Source organism: Vidua macroura, chromosome 1 (genome assembly GCF_024509145.1).
Source record: "Vidua macroura isolate BioBank_ID:100142 chromosome 1, ASM2450914v1, whole genome shotgun sequence".
NCBI lineage: Eukaryota > Metazoa > Chordata > Aves > Passeriformes > Viduidae > Vidua > Vidua macroura.
The window spans coordinates 137,906,106-137,924,348 of NC_071571.1; the positions used below are offsets into that span (position 1 = coordinate 137,906,106).

The window sequence follows — 18,243 nt, forward strand, 5'->3', positions numbered from 1 at the left end:
CGTGGCGATGACGTGGAGACGGCGATTAACCAAAACACGGCAGGGGCAGACACGGGGCCCCGGGGAGAATGGGGTTGCAGGATCGGGGTGACAGACACCAAACTCCTGGGACTGGATGCGGGAGTGATCACAGGAGTGACGGGGGGACACTCCAATGGCAGGCAGCCTGGAGTGAGCCACCGTGGGGAGGGGGAAACACAGGGGGTGCACAGGGGTACATAGGACTCGGCTAGCTAACATAGATCAGAACCCCTAATCTAAACTCAACCCCGGGATGCAACATGTCTGTCTATCCTTTTGCCTTCCACTCCCTCAAATTCCCCCATTGGGTGGTGGGCGTCCCTTCCCCCTTGTCACTGCCCTGGTACTTAAGATGATTGTGAGAGCATCGAGGCCACTTTTGGCTACCAGGACAATGGCATTCAGAGCTCCCCGGAGCTTGCATTAAACCTGAGACTTTTTCCCTGGCCTTGAGTCGACTCCCTCATTACCTCCTCGGACGCTGCCTCTCCTCGTAACAAGGCAAACAGCGAAGCACTTTGTCTTAGCTACTCCCCAAATCTCCTCCAGAAACAGGGGAGTGTCCCCCGCTGCTGACCGTGCCTTGGCTGGGCAGGCGAAGCCAGGGAGCTTCAGGGTAGGCACGGCAGCAGAGACACATTTCCCTCCTATTCATTTTAAGTCAAAAAACTGATGGTTTACATTAGAAAAAGAAAAAGAAAGTCTCTTTGAGTGTATTTTTTTTTTAAACGAAAGAATTTACCTTGACAAGCTGGAACTGGAACATCCCATGAGTAATACCCATATGGAGACTTCCTGCACACGGCAGTGCTTTTCCCAATGAGCCGAAAGCCGCGGTCGCAAGCCCAGCGGACCATGCTGTTGAGCTGTCCGCCTGTCTGACTGACAATGAAACCATGCGGGGGCGACTCTGGGGTGCTGCAGTACAGAGCTTTAAACATAAATATTAAAGGAATAAAATATGTGTTCAGAATTCACATAGCAATTCTTGAGAAATTCTTATTGAACTCAGTGGACATCTGATTGGACACTGAGAAAATATTGCTAAAAGTTGTAATTTATGTATGATAATGCATGTATTGACCAATTTCACAAAATATACAGGTGATAAAAATAGAGCTTTATAATCTATTTACAAGATTCAGGTTTCACTAGACTGCAAAAAAATAGTGATAGCTCACTTTTATAATTGGCTATAGCTTTGAGGTTTGGGGTTTTTTTACCATCTTCTTTTTAAATCAAATAACTACTGAACTTTAGTTTATGATGAAATTTATTGCAATTGTGTACATTTCAGTAGTATATAAATTTTTGAAAGAGGGAAAAAACTAGTGCATCCTGAACATAACTCTTTTTAAATAGTCCTTTTTTCTGATCCTAAAAAAGTTCTTTCATTTAAGTTCTGTGATACACTGAACTGAAGTAAAACATTAAAAATAGATTTTAATGATATTTATGACTATCACCACAAATCCATGGCAAAAATACTGAATCTGCTTTTAGTTGTTGATTTATTTAGAACACATTAAGTCTTACAGAAGTCTTATCTCAAAATGATGAAAAAAAATCATAACTCACTATGAGAGCAAAAAATATTTCAAAGAGTTACAGTTATTGTAATCTGAAATTATTTATGTACTTAACAGCTCTGATACTAAATACTGGTTACCTATGATGTTTCCATTATCTCCCTTGGTTATTGAGTACCAAGTAATTTAGGTTTGGCTATCTTGTCATAGGAGTGGACCAGAAGGCTCTTACAAGCTGGTAACCACTTAAAGATGAATTTTGATTGTGTAAAAGTTTAACTTGGTCTCTGATTAATTTGATTAATAGCTGCTAACCATAAAGGCTGTTTTCCCTTTTTGCAGGAAAGAAAACTTAGCTGGAAGTTTGTTTCCACGTGCTTTCTTTATGCTTTGAAGAAATGTTGATATCTTGATATTTATTTTCTCAGGAAAATAGAGAATTGCTGCTTCACTCGCTCTTTCCACATCTCATGTCTTACTTCAGGTCAATGTTTTTCTCACATAAAAGCTTCCTCTGATGAGAATGGAGTCATATGGCTGATTGTTTACCAAAAAATATTTATTAAACATACTAAAGCAAAGAGCAGAATCAGAACTACTGCTATATGTTTCAGTCCATATAATATGAAAGTATTTTCTTCCTTACACTAAATGTCTCCTGACTTACACTTTTTGAAAGAACCAGAGATACAGAGACATACGAGTATTTGCTATGTGAAACAGACCATTAGAAAATATTTCCTGTCTACCTCTCAACAGTTCTCTCACTGCCTGTAAGGAAAGACTTTGAAGAATTTTCTCTTCTTTCTCTTTTAACAGATCCAAAACAGACTACAGCAAATGAAAATTGATAGCATATATTATTTTAAGCCTAGTAAACAGCGAATTTTAGCTAATAAACAACAAACATTGTAAGTCTGAGAAAACTGTCCTCTCCTAAAGGGAAAGATGGAACTGATATGATTTTGTGGTATATATGATTGTAATTATTTTTCTCCAATTGTGAAGTAGCCAAAAACTGAGGACAACCAAAAAAAATCTCAGCAGAAAGAATTTTATACTTATTATTTCTTTATCCACCTTGTGAAATACAACAGCTTTTATGCCAATAACTTCTCTAATATCTACAGATACCATTCCCAGTATTCTTCTTTGTGTGTATTTCATATCTTTGGTCATCATAAAAAAATCAAATATAGATTTGTGCAGTTGCTGTAAATTGCAACAAATCTACTTTAGCTCGACTAATTAAAATATTTTCCAGTAAAATAAATATTATATAATAATTCTGTAAAAGCAATTTTTCTAAAATCTGACTTGGTCAGGTACCATTTCCATACACTATTCATAAATATGTTAATTTTAATTAATAACACATAAAATACTGGCTTTTTTACATACTAATTTATCTCTTTTGATGTTGATTGCTGCTTCTGTTGAACCTTAAATTAAAGAGCTCAACCCTTCAGGGTCTCATATTTTTCCACTTTCTAGCTGTTCACTCCTGCCTTGTTGCAATGCTTTCCCCTGTCCCACCAAAATTCTTAATGATGAATTACACAAAGATCTTGTTAGAAAAACACCCCAATATGAAGAGGTGCCCAAGTGCAAATAAATGGGAGCTAGAAGGGGAAAGCTGCTTCTTTTATCTTGAGTACAGGCTTATGCCATTTCAAAGCCCTGTCTTTTATTAATTCTCTACAGAGCACATGTGTGGGGATTTTTTTTCCTCCCAAGATGAGGGCCATTAGATTCATATATATAGAACAGATTGGATTTCCTTTCAGTTTGGTTAATTAAGGATGCCAAACATAACTTATATTACCCTTTTCACATAACCAAATTGTTGCACATTGAAATTTTATGCACATTATAAAAAGTCATATTTGCATACCTATATATCTTATCCTGAAACCTTTTTTATTGGTGCCATGATCTGCTGACCACCGGAGAAATACTTCATGGCCATTGCTGGTGATGTTTAGAGAAGATGAATAGTCCCCGCTGAGAGATATGAGCAATGGGCTATGACTATTTGGTCCTTGGTACAAAGAAAGAAAAAAACCAGAAGGAATAAAGGCGTTACAAAGTATAAAATAACATACAATAAAACATATGCACAAAATTAACATATATGCAAAACATTCTTCAAGCAAATGGCAAATTAATTTTAATTAAAAAATTTAAATATGTTATAACTGGAATTTATATATTTGCTCAAAACAAAAATTATTTCTAAGTACAGTATGCAGTGCAATTTTAAAATAAAGTAATCCAACAATTCTTTTTATCATAACAAATCAAAATAATTGCCTAAGATTTTTTTATACTGAAAAATTATGATATGTATAAACAATAGTAATTAGACAGAAGCAACATAAAAAAACAATGATATAGAAAAGGTATCATCCAAAGTTATGTATCCTACAGTTACCATCAAAAACCTCAAGTATATCAAATTCCTTTTCTGTCTGGAAGAATTCAAAGAACATGCTGATATTATAACCCTTTTCCACAGTAATGGTCCATGCACACATCTGGAGGTTTGGGTAGCTGTCAGGATATCCAGGGCTCAGTATTACGCCTGTTGAATCCAGACGCATTTCGTTGGCTGGACAGAGCACTGTGAAACAGAAAAATAGGCAAAAAAATCTAAAGCCCATTATTTCTATTTAATGTGATTGACGAGATTTTCCTGTGTTTTAAAGAACTGCATTACTCATTCTATTTCTTTAAATTGAGCAACATGGTGATTTAAAATATGATGAAGGGATTTAATTTTGCATTTATCTGGATTCACTAGGTCTACAAGAATAACTATCTCATTAAATAGAAATAGTTAGCATTATCATGTTATTGGAAGTTTTTTCAAAAAATATGTTTGCCTCATGATATATGAACAAATGCCTTCAATATATTCAGAACCTAACACTGCTAAACAAGAGCTTTGAAATCTTTTTATACTGACAATTAACTCCTTCATGAAAATGAGTTAGTCCTGAGTTACACAAGAAAAATAATAGGATCTTAGTTTTCTCAAGAACACTGGAAATAACATTGTCTCATTAATTACAAGAATCAGGTTTTATGTTGAAAAAGTCATTGGATTATGAAGAGAGATAAAGAACATAGGAAAGCAGAGAAAGGGAGAGAAAAGGAGTATTTATCTTCATAAAAAAACTTTATAAGAATCATATAATATTTGTGTTGGAAGTGACTTTTGAAGATCTCGTCTAACCCTCTGCAAACTCATCCAAACTGAACTTGAAAAACTGCATCTTCCCACATATTTTAAAAATATTTGTATATCGGTTGCAAATTGCCATCTAGTTACTAAACTTCAAAAGTTGTTTCTCATGTCCTGTGTTTGTTTCAATTACTCAAGAAGAGATTGAATATAGCACCTCCATCCCACTTAAAAAATCTCATATGGCTGGAATCTGGCTGTCAAACCACAGTGCTATACCACTTGTGACACATATCTCAAGAAAATGAACAAAGTAATCCTCTCAGCTTTATACATACATACAGACATATATTTATAAAAAAATATGTGGCAGGAAGACCATAAGAGTAATCTGGTTACACTCATTTATTTGCAGCTGGTTTTGCCTTACAGACTGTCCTTAATTTCAGAATTTTCAGCTAAAGAACCCTCAGGAATCATATAGAGAATTTAAAGATGGTTTCTGTTAAACAGATTCCTTTGAGAATTGGGTAGCTAAGTTTCATGTGAATCAGAGAAAATGTATCTCTGTATACATAAAATGCATACAGTTAGGAGATACCATGAAAGAATTTTCTCAGGGTCCCCTTATTATGATGCAAAATATAGTTTGAATCTTCTTACTCTGAAATTTTCATTTTATCCTGAAAGTAGAAGCTAATTTGAAAGAAAATTAAAGGCTAAGTTTCATGCTTTGCTTGGACAATACTCTATTTTAACTAAGTAAGATGATAGAAATTGGCTAAACTGGTGGAATTTAGTGACTATTTTCACATCTAAAGGAAATCTGCAAGAATTTTAAGAAATGCTCATCCAACTGACACACACAAGAGAAAAATGGAGAAAAAAAGTGACATAGCTTTAAATAGTACTAAATGTGATGTAAACTAACCTGTATTAACTAAAATTACCAAATAAATATTAAATATAGTTTGCGTCAATTTTTTTAGGAATTCCTCATTTATCTAGTATATCTTTACTGCAATATATTAGATTCAAGACTAATAGTATTCTTATGTTACTTAAGTTTTGCTCAGCAGCATTCTTCAGATTTACTTATGGATTAATTTTGAATGTAGCTATCAATTTATTTCAATTCAAAAATTAAAGAAAAATTAAATTGTATGCCACTATACTGGCTAAAGCATATAACATATGCACAAGGTTAAAGCATCAGGAATTAACAGTATTAAGTAAAAAAAAAAAAAATGCTCTACCCAGTGAAAAGAATTCGTAAACTAATACTAATATGAACCAACAGAAGAACTGAGACTTTTCCTTGAAAGTGACTCCTCCATAGTGTGTTATACTCTGCACAATGAAGTATGGTAGCTTACCCATAGACCAATGTGATATAGTAAAATCATGAAATACAGAATTTTTTTGGCATGTATTTTTGCTGCCTTCAGATTCCACAAAGCTCTCTATTCATCTTTCATTACTAAAATATAACATATATTGTGATCTTCAAACTTAGACATCAGATTAATAAAGAAAAATGAAAATATGCATTTTTTTTTTTTTCTAGGTTGCCAGTAGGACTGGTCATTTTTAACACAATTTGACAAATCTTTTGCAAATTTCTTTTTAATTTTCTGAATCTAATGCTGAAGACCATGCTAATTTCATTCTGCTTTAAACAGAAATTATAAGAGCATTGATTTAATATTTAGCATTTGAACCAATGTTTAGCATTCATATCTGGCAGATAAAAGATTAGCTATGGTAAATGAAGTCATCATTCTTGAGGTTTTGTCTTGAGTCTTGCATTGAATTCAAATATGCCTTCAGCAACATGCACTGAGAGAACACTTCAGGATCAGCACATATGTCTCCATTTTCCCTATCTAATATTACATCATTTTAACATTTAAAACTATGCCTGGAGGTTACTATGGTTTTCCACCTATTAAATGCTATATATCTGCCAAGTAAGGATTAAATTTAAATTGGGGTGTTGGGAGTTATTTCTAGACACATTTGTATCTAACTAAATGTCTGGATTTTCAGAAATTATCAGTGTAAAAGTTCTTACAAAGCTCACATTTCAAATTCATTTTGAATTTTTAAGAACCACACTCAGTGCTGTGAATGATTTTGACTTCAGCATAGTTTCGTCCATAAAATCAGGGGAAAACAGCTTATTCAGTTGTAAGAGTAGACCCTTCCAGCTTTCCATTTTCCAGGAATGAAGGCAAAGAGTATATTTATATAACTTTCTTTTTAATTCTCAACTGAAAGCTTAAGTGAATATTATAGTAATAATAAAGTCCTAAAAATTAATATACTGATGTTTAATTTCTTAACATCTATATTGTGCACAATTTTATAATTTTAGAAAATGCTAAGAAACAGTAAAATTTCAAAGTTTTACTTGTAAATTTAGCAGATTTATACACAATTAATTTACTTTGCCCAATAAATCTTTCATCATGTGTGTTTTCTGGATATGTTAAAGAATTAAAATTACTGGAGAAGGACACACCAAAATGTCAGATTGGTAGAAAAAAACAGATGGCAGCATTTTTCGTATAATACAAACATAAATCAAACACACTTATTGTGACTGATTTGGTAAAGTATTTTAATCCTGCTGTAGATGTTAGAATAATAAGCTCAGGAACAGATGGATCACAAAGGAATATCACAGAAACTAGCAGAATTCAAAATGGATTTTGTTTACATGATTTATACTTTTATGAGGCTGTGGTGTTTTGGTTTGATATTTTTTTCTTGTAAAAGCTTTATCATACATGTCTATAACTCTAGGTCCTTATTTATCCTTCCAGATATAAATGCAAGAATTAGTAGGAGAACATAAATTCATGCCCATCACTGGAACCACAAAGAGATTCCATTTTTTAATGAAGCATATGCAAGGCTGATCTTCATTTGTTCCCTAAGCACTTTGGTATGAAAGAAAAATTATATTCTACCTTAACATATCAAATTTCAGTTTAATAAAGACTGGTTTAAAGTGTGATGTTAGTGGCTGGCAGGACTGTAATCGTTGTGACCTTAGCAATGAGATGGCATTATCTCTCTGTTTGCAGTTCTCAATAAGAGAAAAAGTGAACAAACACATGCACACACACACACACACATGCAGAAAACCTGTTTTTTTAGAATACATTGAATAAAAAATGCAAGTACATAAAACTTCACTGGAAAATTATTTTGTGAGCTTGTTCACCCAAATCCATGCTAGGTTAATTTAGTGTTTTTGAAAATTCCCATATAAATTTTCATACTATTATGCTGTAGATAAAATGAGTCTCATTATTTAACAGACTCCCTGAAAAAAAAAAAAAAAAAGAATTGTAAAATTATTTTCACAAAGTAGAGCAGCAGCCTTTTTAACTTGTGAAGTCCATTAAAAGATTACTAATTATTTTGCATTAATATCTAACATATACAAAACAAAACAAAGAGTGATATATTGGGATAAATTATCAAAAGTCTGAAATAGTTTCAGTATGCTATCTTATGTAAAGAGATGTAAGCAGTTATTTAAGGAATCACCACTGAACTGGTCTGGTCTGGCAGCAAGAAAATAAAAAGGAAAAAAAACCTTGACAAGTAGGTGGTGCTCCATCCATCTGAAGTCTTTCCCCTAGTCGGCATGTCAGAATCTCGTTACCAACCAGCGTAAAGCCTGGTTCACACTGGTACCTTATTATGTCTCCTGTTCAGAAAAACAACACAGGGCAAAACACACAAACAAAAGAAGCATTAAACAGCAATTAACTGGGACTTTTAGCTTTGAAAACATTATTGATTAATGAAGTTTCTTACCACCATATTATACAATAGGCTAAATGACCTCTGGCATAAACAACTTTGATTAGTCTAAGAAATGTGGTAAATGAGCTTTGTGTTGCACACTGTGCTGCATCTATCACTCCTTTCTACCACATTATTTTTTAGATAGTTTGCTAAGTTGTCTGGGTTTGACTAATGCTATGTGAACCAAATGTCCACAGAGCTTTAAGTAACATAATTTATAGGATAACCATTATGGAACTAAATAAAGGTCTAAGATCAAGTCAGTAATTCATACAATCCTGAGGGGAAAAAAAAATAAATAGCAAATGAATTTGTTGATGCTATCTAGATCTGGCACTCTGAAAAGAAGACATTTCCATTTTTTAATTAAGAAACCAAAAATTCATATCCTTTTATATACCAATAAAAGTAAAAACCTGCATATCCCAGCAGTTCTCTTTGGCACATATTACAGAGAAAAAAGAAAAAAAAAAAAAGTAATTTCTCTTTGTGACCTGTACAACTAATCATATATTGGTGCATATACTAAAAAAATTATTTTCTTTGCCATCACATGAGCCAAACTAGCTCACCAGACATTTGAAATCAGATCATAAATGATATTTCTTTAAATATAGTTGGCTAAGTAATAATATTGACATGTCTCAGAAAGTCAATGTCATCCCCTTCTCTGATCCTCATAACTTTTACAAATTTGATTTACTTTTTAGGTCACAGAATCTTAATTCTAGCAGAGAATATACCATTGTCTACATGTTTTCTTATGGGTTTTGTTTGTTTCAGTGTAATATAATGTTTTATATTAAATACTATGGAAAATGTATTTTAAAATTAAGTCAATTACAAAGAGTTATTATATTACTTATATGTTATCTCTGAAACATGGATGGAATTCAGGATGCATAAGAAAGAGGAATGATTTTTTAAAAAATGTATTTTCAAATAAAAATCTAAAATATTACAAGTATGATTTCCATTCTGAAAAGCACCCTGTGCACAGTAAGTTTATTTCATAAACAAATTTTGTGCTTTTATTTTATTTTGTTTTAATATTACCTATTTCAAATTCGTCATCCTCAGCTAGAATTTCAGCATTTGGTATATTTGCTGGAGGCTGGCAGACACGGAGCTGATAGGCTATAAACAGGAACAAAGCACAGTTTACATTCTCAAACATAGTTATCATAGCCATGAAATAACAGATTTAATATCCACATTAGCAGGATAAACATAAAAACTCAATTTATATTGAAACTTTCAAAAGAATCAAAAGAAAGGAAATGAAAACATTGGACGGTGTCTGCATTCTCAATTTGTTATTTAGTTTTAGTGGTGAAATCCTCTTCATAAATAACATAAGAAATTTAGAAGTGGTTGCCAATTTTATCACTTGAGCAATTTCAGTCAAAAAGTAAATATTTTTGTATTTTCAATCATTGCTTTGCTTGTTTTTGTTTTTTTTTTTCATGGTACAATTTTACTTTTGAACTCTTCCACTTTTGAAACCTTGCAAAAAATACAAGTTTTGGGATCCCAAAGATTCTACACAGAGGCAGCATAACTAATGGACAGAAGCCTTTTGAATGTGAAATTTCCTAATAAACAAACAGTTGTGGAATACACATAACCTGTAGATAGTGCCAGAGAATAATCCTGCTTTGAAAATTCTCATTTGAAGTTTGACACGAAATAATGTTCTGAGACTTAGCACATGATGCATAGCCAGGCAAGGTAACCAGGTCAAATAAATAAAAAATAAGTAGGAAGTATATGCAGAAGTGGTATAGACTGATTTTTTTTTCCCCGGAGATCCAATGAAAATGAGCCCAAGTTTGGAGACAGACAAAATGCAATCTGATCTTAATACAATTAGGACATAAATCTGACAAAAGAAATCACTTTGACATATTTTTTACCTACAGTGGAGTCTTTCCTGTGTTAAAGTGTACGTTCAGGATGAAGTACGCTTGGTTTTCATTAATATTACATTTTCATACAGCATTGGTTTATAGCATTTCTCTTCAGCACAAAATACCATCTATTTATAGCAGATGACAGTTCAGCTTCAGTAATACACATTCTTGGTTGCTTCGTGTGATTGGATCCTTTAGTACTCTAATTGGTCAAACTTTTGAAAATCACAAAATTTATACTGTAAGTAAGACCTTTTGTTACTAATGAGTCATCCTTATTTGATATCTTCCTATTACACTCCTTTTCTTCAATCAGGTAATGAAGATCTACTTAAATCAGTGAGTCAGAAAGCCAAACCAATAAAACACACCAATTAAACATGAAACAGCTGTGCTGTTTACATCTTAAGAAAAATAATAACAAAATCATGAACACAATTAAAAATTGATTCAATAAAGAACTCCTACAATTTATCTCAAATGTCTCTCATTTTAGGGTATCAGGAGTATCATTAATTTAATCCCATAATTATTAATTTTAAATAAATTTTACTCCTTACATTTATTTGACTCCTTGACTGCCTTTCCTTTATTACTATAATTTTTGTTCAGATATGAAGGATCAAAGACACAAAGATACAGAGAGATTTATTTATCTTGACAGCATTAGTACAAAAATAGTTTTAAATTTCTTTATAAGTAATCTTTGTGCTGCTCAGTTTGCATCTTTATTGCACATTATGGCCCACACCTGTGTATGACAATTTTCACAACAAAAGAAACAAGTAAAAGGAGATGTTTCAAGATACTTTAATAATAGCAAATTACTAAACCAGAAGAAATAGTCTCAAGTTACTCCACATGAGATTGGATATTAGTAAAAATGTGTTAACCAAAAGGGTTGCCAAGCACTGGAACAGTCTGTCCAGGGAAGAGGTGGAGTCACCATCCCTAGAAGTATTTACAAGACATGTAATGTGCTATTTATCAACATGGTTTAGTGGTAAAATTGGTAGTGTTGGGTTTATAGTTGGACTGGATGATCTAAAAGTTCTTTTCCAATCTGAATAATTCTATGATCCCATAAGCATTTTAGCATATGTTTGGTCATATATTGATATATTAGTAGATATATATGGACTCATTAATTAATACAAAATGTTGTTTTGTCTTTTGCAATTTGATACAAGCAATATAGATGCCAAGATTTGGAATGGAAATTCTGATTCCTCTCTGCCTAGCCCTGCTGGAGTCTCTATGCCATAATCAATTGCTGGTGGTTTTTTTTCATTGTAGGCTTTATGTATTTTTCTGTTTTGTTTTGCTTAGTTTAAAGCTCCTTTAATCCTGTCAATTCTGTCTATCTGTATTCACCACTGTCTTTAATAAGTCAAAAACAAAGTCTTCTAGTCACAAAATTTGACCAGGATTCAGAAAACAGGATGTAGTCTGTTCTGTGTTTCCTAGGATGTTCAATCCAATGGGCATAAACAAAGCACCTAAACCCACCCTTACTTCTCAATCTGTTTCCTTGTAATTATAGCAATGTACAAGACACTTGTCCACAGAGGGTCTGGATGACTACAAAAAGAGGTAGAATTCAGTGGATTAATTCATACACATTTTCATTCAATCAGTATTTAATTCAAGTTAATTAACATTAACTACACTATGTAATTCACTATCATTGAACTATATAGTGTAGTAAAGAATATATCATAGGTATAGTTCACTACTACTGGAACCTCTACAAAAACAACACTTACTCCAAAATATCCAAATGTCAAAAAGAAATTTGATGTCCTCCAAAAACATGTAGGTTTCAAATGCTTTTTAGAAGCATTGTAAAAAGTAAAAGTATGTGCACCTTGACCTTTATGGTCTTGATGCTGCCTTCTTTGTTCATGTTTCTTCATAGTGCAATCTTTTTATTTTTGTTTGAATAATAGTAAATTTTAATATCTGGTCAAGAAAATAACTCGTTTTCATAATTCATGTTAGTCTTTCATATGTTTGCATTGCCCTAGTAGTGGTCAATCATATTAATAATAGCAACTCTTCTTAGAAAAAGCAACTGATTTTTTTATGCCTTGTCTTCCTCAAGTGACCAGTAAAAACAATGAAAAAGTTTCATTTGCCACACTTACCATGATAACTAAGTACAAAGAAGCCACTGGTAGTAAAGTCACTGTGAAACTTTATCAGAATCTGATTGGAAGTGCTATAGACTGATTCTAGTGCTGTGTTGCCACTAAATTGTCCAATTTGAGGGGAAGTTTGGTCTGGTCCATCCCTAAGAAGAACAAACAGAATAATTTTTTTTCTTTCTTTTCTTTCTTTCTTTGCTCCAAAAAATTAATATGATTTCTCCAAATTTTAAATGACTGCAGTAAATTTTCCCTAGATTATACTAAAAGGCATGAGACAACTAATGTAAGATAAAACAGACAACAAGGGCTGAAGACCTTCCTGTATGTGGACTGAATACTAATTCAACCACCTTTTCAAAGTCAAATTCTTATTTTCTAATAAAAATTTCAGCCAACTCAAAATTACTGAATTTGTCATTGTACTTCATCTACTTGCCATATAACCTCTGATCACATTTTTGTATCTATACTTTCAAATGTAGCCATCAGAAAAAATATAAAACTAATAACTGCTCATGTCCTCCAGTCTTTTGAATCTGATAATTTCTAGGAAATTTAAGAGATAAATAGGGTTGTTATAATTAATTAATAGAATAAATTAAAAATACAAGAATGAATATTGGCTATAGTAAAAATAAACCAAAATGATTACAGACTACTGAATACAAGATTCCCCTTGAAAACTGGATGTTGACATTAATAAATGAACATTTTATTTGCAATTCTTATTCTAAGTTACTTTTAGATATGCTCTGTTGTCAGCATTTTTTAACCTACCTTTCCCTCCCTAATTAACAGTTTTAATGTTATTATTTATAGTTTATAGTATATATGGATAGATACAAATTGATTTAAAGTTTTGTTTTTATGAGTGATTCAGAGTTTTCTCAATCAATGTGTTGCTGTGTTATGAATTTTATATAAATGGTCATGTCTTTTTGACTCAGATAGTTCATAATTTACCACTACAGGTAGGTATTAATATAATTATTGGTAGGTTTAACCAAAACTGAGTATGATATGCAGCTGATTAATTTCTTGAATCCTTCTTCATATGAATGTACTGATGTTACGTTGTACTATTTATTATGATTTAGACAATACATGTAATGCTTGAAAGATCATTGCTACCTTATGGAGAATTTAAATACTCATTTCAATAGAAAAATTAAATCAAATTTTGTACTAAACAACAGTGGAACTGTACAGAGGACAGCATCATGATACAACATTATTAAATGTTCATCCTTGCTTCCTTCCAGATTAGAATTGTCAAATAGTAAGCAATAGATGTTTTAATTTAAAGTTATTTTTTTCAATAGTTATTAACATAATATATTTTAAAAAAACAAAATAAAAATATGGATATATTTTATTTGGAAAATTTTGTAGTAATATGTTTGTCCAAATTATGGCACATTAAGCCTTTCCCTTCTGCTTTAGCAGGGAAATTGCACACTTGGAAGCATTTGAATTGTGACTCAAATGGGGGTTTTTTGCATTGGAAACTGCTATAAAATTTTTGATCTGCACTATAAGTAAGTATCTCAGAAATGGTATAGGCTACATAATTAAATAGCCATCATGTATATAATACAATTTTTACACATGTGTACAAATGAGGACTAAAGCCATTAAATGTCTTGAAATATGTGGTGGAGGGATTAATGTGATAGGCTGCTTCTGAGAGTCATCATGCAGAGCCATGACAGACGTGGATTCAAGTACACAGAGAATAGAATTTGTTTACAGTTATTGTTAGCTCAACTCATTTCACAGCCAAATACAAAAAGAGTCTCTCGTGTTATATACTTTTGAGAATAAAATAAGCCAACTTGGAAGAAATGAATGAAGAGTTACCCTACTTTAGCTTCTAGTAGTCCTTTTCTAAAACACTAATACATACATCTAAACTCCTTTTCACTCCTTTCTTAAGTATTATTTCTCTTGATTGTTGACCAGATATTATAGCATACCTCTGTATGCCTTTCTTTGTTGACAAACTGAGAAACACTATTATTATTTTTGATTTCTTATCCAGGGTTATCTAAAGAATGGTCAATTGAAAAACATGGATTGGTGCAACTCAGTCATTTCTCCTAGAGAGAACACCAGTTTCAAGGGGAAAATCACAAATCTATTCTTTTAAATTCATATTTGGTTATATAGTGTCACATGAAGATTAAACAAAAGCCCAAAGTGTTTTCTTACCAGACAGTTATGAAATCATATATTGGCTCTGTTTGGAGAACTGTGAAATTGATGTAAATTCCATTTCCAGGTGGTACTCTTACAAGCCAGAAGCAGTCTTGAAAATTTGGATACTCATCAGGGTATCCTGGAGAGTATATGGTGCCATTCATTGCAGTTATGTTTCCTCCACACAGAGCTATAAAAAAGACACTTTTTAAAAATAGCCAGTAAATGCTTTTTGCATTCTACTTAGAATATATAAAAGCTCTAGTTTTGAACACATTTGGTACACTTAACTTCATTGCATATGACCATTCCTGTGCAAAGAAAACAGATTTCATTCACCTTTGTGCAGAGTCAGAAGTATATTTTGAGAGTATTTGTCAAATATAAAAGTAAAAAAAAATAATAATTCTGATGCAACAAATACTATCAGAAGTGAAATTAAAGAAATATATATACATATAGGGGGAATTTCCCTGCACAACTGAAAATTACTTTGTTAGGGCTTTGTGTAAGCTCCAGCTACAAATTAGCAACAAATCACACTAATTGTTTTCATGTATGGTCACAAGAAGATAGCCAACAAAATTAACAAATGAAAGAAGGCACATACAGGTTGAGGGGTGGGTGAAGATTAGAGGGGAACTTCAAAATTAAAACATTGTGTCCAACAGTATGAATAGTAATTTTGCATTCATGGATATAAATTCTGATACATAAAGTAAGAGTCCTCTCTGCAATTCATGTCCAAGAGTGCTAATTTTAGACATCATACAGTGCAAGAGTGACCATACAGATTCTGGACTTTCCTAACTATGTATTTCTGGAAAACTATTAGTCCAAACTAGATTATTTTCTCCATACAGATTTCAGATTTATGTTGAATATGACACCACCCTGTTATTACAGAAGAGAAATGTTATACAAGCCTAGCTCTGGAAAAGTAAGCAAAGCTTAAAATTGTATAATTTGCTTTAGTTTGCATACATTTGTTTTGCCCACTCCACCCCACAAAGTGCATGGTATGGCAACACAGATTTTCTAAAATATGCTTAAAAATCTTCAACCAGAGCAGTGTTGACATATAGGTTTGACATATAGGAATTATGCATTGTTTGTATTTAGCAAAAGCATATGTTATGGTTTATGTTTATAAACTTTGGTGCTGAACTGTAGGGTAAGAAGTGATGCACAGTGACACTTCAACCATTCAGACTCAACAGCTTGGGCACTGCTTTTCTTCAGCTTTAACCTTAAAGGCTCAAGAGGGTTTGAGTAGTACAGACAGAAATGGTCTTGCAGTCAGATCTTAGGGGAGTGAAGACATGGTCTGATGACTGTGAGAGAACAAGACTTCTTGGAAAAGGAGAGGGAACAGAATCCAAATAGGTTCTGAGGGAAGGGAGGCAAGGGGGGGTGAGTTAAGAAGGGTCAGAGAGTGTTAGATGATGTTGAGAACAGGGTAAACAAATATTAGGTGCATGGCTATGCAAGAAGAGAGCAAAACTGTTTAAACGGAGGCAAGTTTAGTCGTATATAATTCACACTGTCTGCTTCAAGCAGTCTGATGAATGAAAAAAGGCTTGGTTTATTTTGTCTTACAATAAAGACATTAAAATAAATACAAATTTAAGACATACTGTGTATTTCTGGTACTAACCATACACAAAAAAGCCAACTTCATGTTAATGCTTTTGAACAAAAAGCCTTTATCTTAAATAAAACCAAGTGAAACTAGAAGATACCTCATTATCCTTTTCCTGCAACAATAAAACAAACAAACAAACAAACAAAAAACCAACAAAAAAGAAAATCAACTCAGAAATATCTGTAGCATATAAAAATGTCACAAACCCTTTATTAAAAATACCACAGTAAGTATCAGCACTAAACCCCATGTAATTTAAGAAATTTGTCTAGGAGCTGAGTAGTGTTGACAGTCTGTAATCATGCAGCAAACATGCATCTTAGATCTCTATTATCAAGTTGGTGGATTTTTTTTAATCTTCATTTTTCATATCAAATTATGTAGAAACAAAGAACATTCACCTACTGTTCAGGAACTTCATCAAAATTGATACTCAGAGAAACAACATGCTTTGGACACCTTAGAATTTACTAATTAAATTATTGGTTCCAATAAGGTATTTCAAAGAAACAGAATCCCTGCATTCAATAAATTGTTTTGATTGTGGGGCACAGAAAATACAGCTAGAACCAACTAATAGGAAAAGCTAAGTGTTTAGCAGGTAAGACATGAACTATGAAAGCATTACTATTCCACAAGATCCAGAAAAGGGGTGGAGAAACTTAAGTATAATGAATTAATTTCTTCCCCTTTCAAAAAAAAAAATGACAATGTAGGTGTCATCTGTCTTTTATATTATAAGGCTTCCCCTTCTGAATTCAGTACCAGTTAGGTCCTAATTTAGCTACCACATCCCCCCGAAATTCCTAAGGTTCATTTGAGTCCAGCAGGAATTTTGAATAATGAGGCTTCTCATTTAAGTATCTAAATTTCGGTATATGGTGACAAAATATAATGAAAAAATCCAGAAAACATGGGAGCTTTTTATTTTCTATTTGGGTGGTTGCAATTGGCTTTGGAGTTTTTTTGGGGGGATGAGGTGCTGTTGTGTTGTTGCTGGGGGTTTTTATTTGGGCATTTCTCTCCTACATGATCAGGAGGATCCCATTCTCAATGCTGTTTCATCATTCAGTATAGAGGGAAGCTAAGCCTTTAAGTGGAGGACTGACATTCTTTGGCCTGCTGCTTAGAGACAGGTTCCTTTCAGCATAGCTAGGGAAGAGATAAACATTTCTACAGAACCATCACAGTAATTCTCCTTAAAATTATAGCTTGAATGTCTCCTTAAAATTATAGCTGTGTGCAAGTCACAGCTCCTTGACCCTTCTTTTTTTGTTTCAAGCACAAGTGAAAAAAAACAAATGTAAAAGGTTAAAAAAAAGTAATTAAATAAAAAATCCCATTCAGAAAAAACATATGTACAAATGATTTCACGGAGCACTGGCTGGAGGACAATTTCACTATAGACCAACTTTAACATTTCTTTCTAACTGAGAAGAAAGAACATAAGTGGCCAGAATTGGTAAATTCAACATTTGGATCCTTTTTTCTTAATTTAGTCCACAGTTTTTACTGCATTGCCTCACCTAGTTTAAAAGCAGCATGGGTCTCCACATTCCAGAATTAAAGCTTAACCTTCCAAAAGTAAACTTATTATCTCAGATAAGCTTTCAGAGATTTCATATCACAAAAAATTTCAGCTTCTCTGCTAAAATTTTAATGGGCAAAATTGAATACTTCCTCTGCAAAGACCACACTGTAAAAATACAGGCCTCTGTAAATCAAAAATCTGAAATGACTTCAGTTAACAGTCTTAGGAAGACTTTCAAATGAT

The 18,243-nt window shown here is 32.8% G+C and overlaps 1 protein-coding gene across 3 annotated transcripts in view; it reads right to left on the bottom strand.

Moving 5' to 3' along the window:
* Positions 1-18,243, bottom strand: part of CSMD3 (CUB and Sushi multiple domains 3) — a 585,002-nt gene that overhangs the window by 73,608 nt on the left and 493,151 nt on the right. For all 3 annotated transcript variants that reach the window (XM_053983153.1, XM_053983147.1, XM_053983136.1), the window contains 7 exons: positions 14,837-15,014; positions 12,623-12,768; positions 9,619-9,699; positions 8,348-8,461; positions 3,985-4,173; positions 3,445-3,591; positions 764-952 (listed from right to left, as the gene is read on the bottom strand). In XM_053983153.1, coding sequence (XP_053839128.1) covers positions 764-952; positions 3,445-3,591; positions 3,985-4,173; positions 8,348-8,461; positions 9,619-9,699; positions 12,623-12,768; positions 14,837-15,014 — 1,044 coding nt within the window. The remainder of the gene's footprint in view (positions 1-763; positions 953-3,444; positions 3,592-3,984; positions 4,174-8,347; positions 8,462-9,618; positions 9,700-12,622; positions 12,769-14,836; positions 15,015-18,243) is intronic.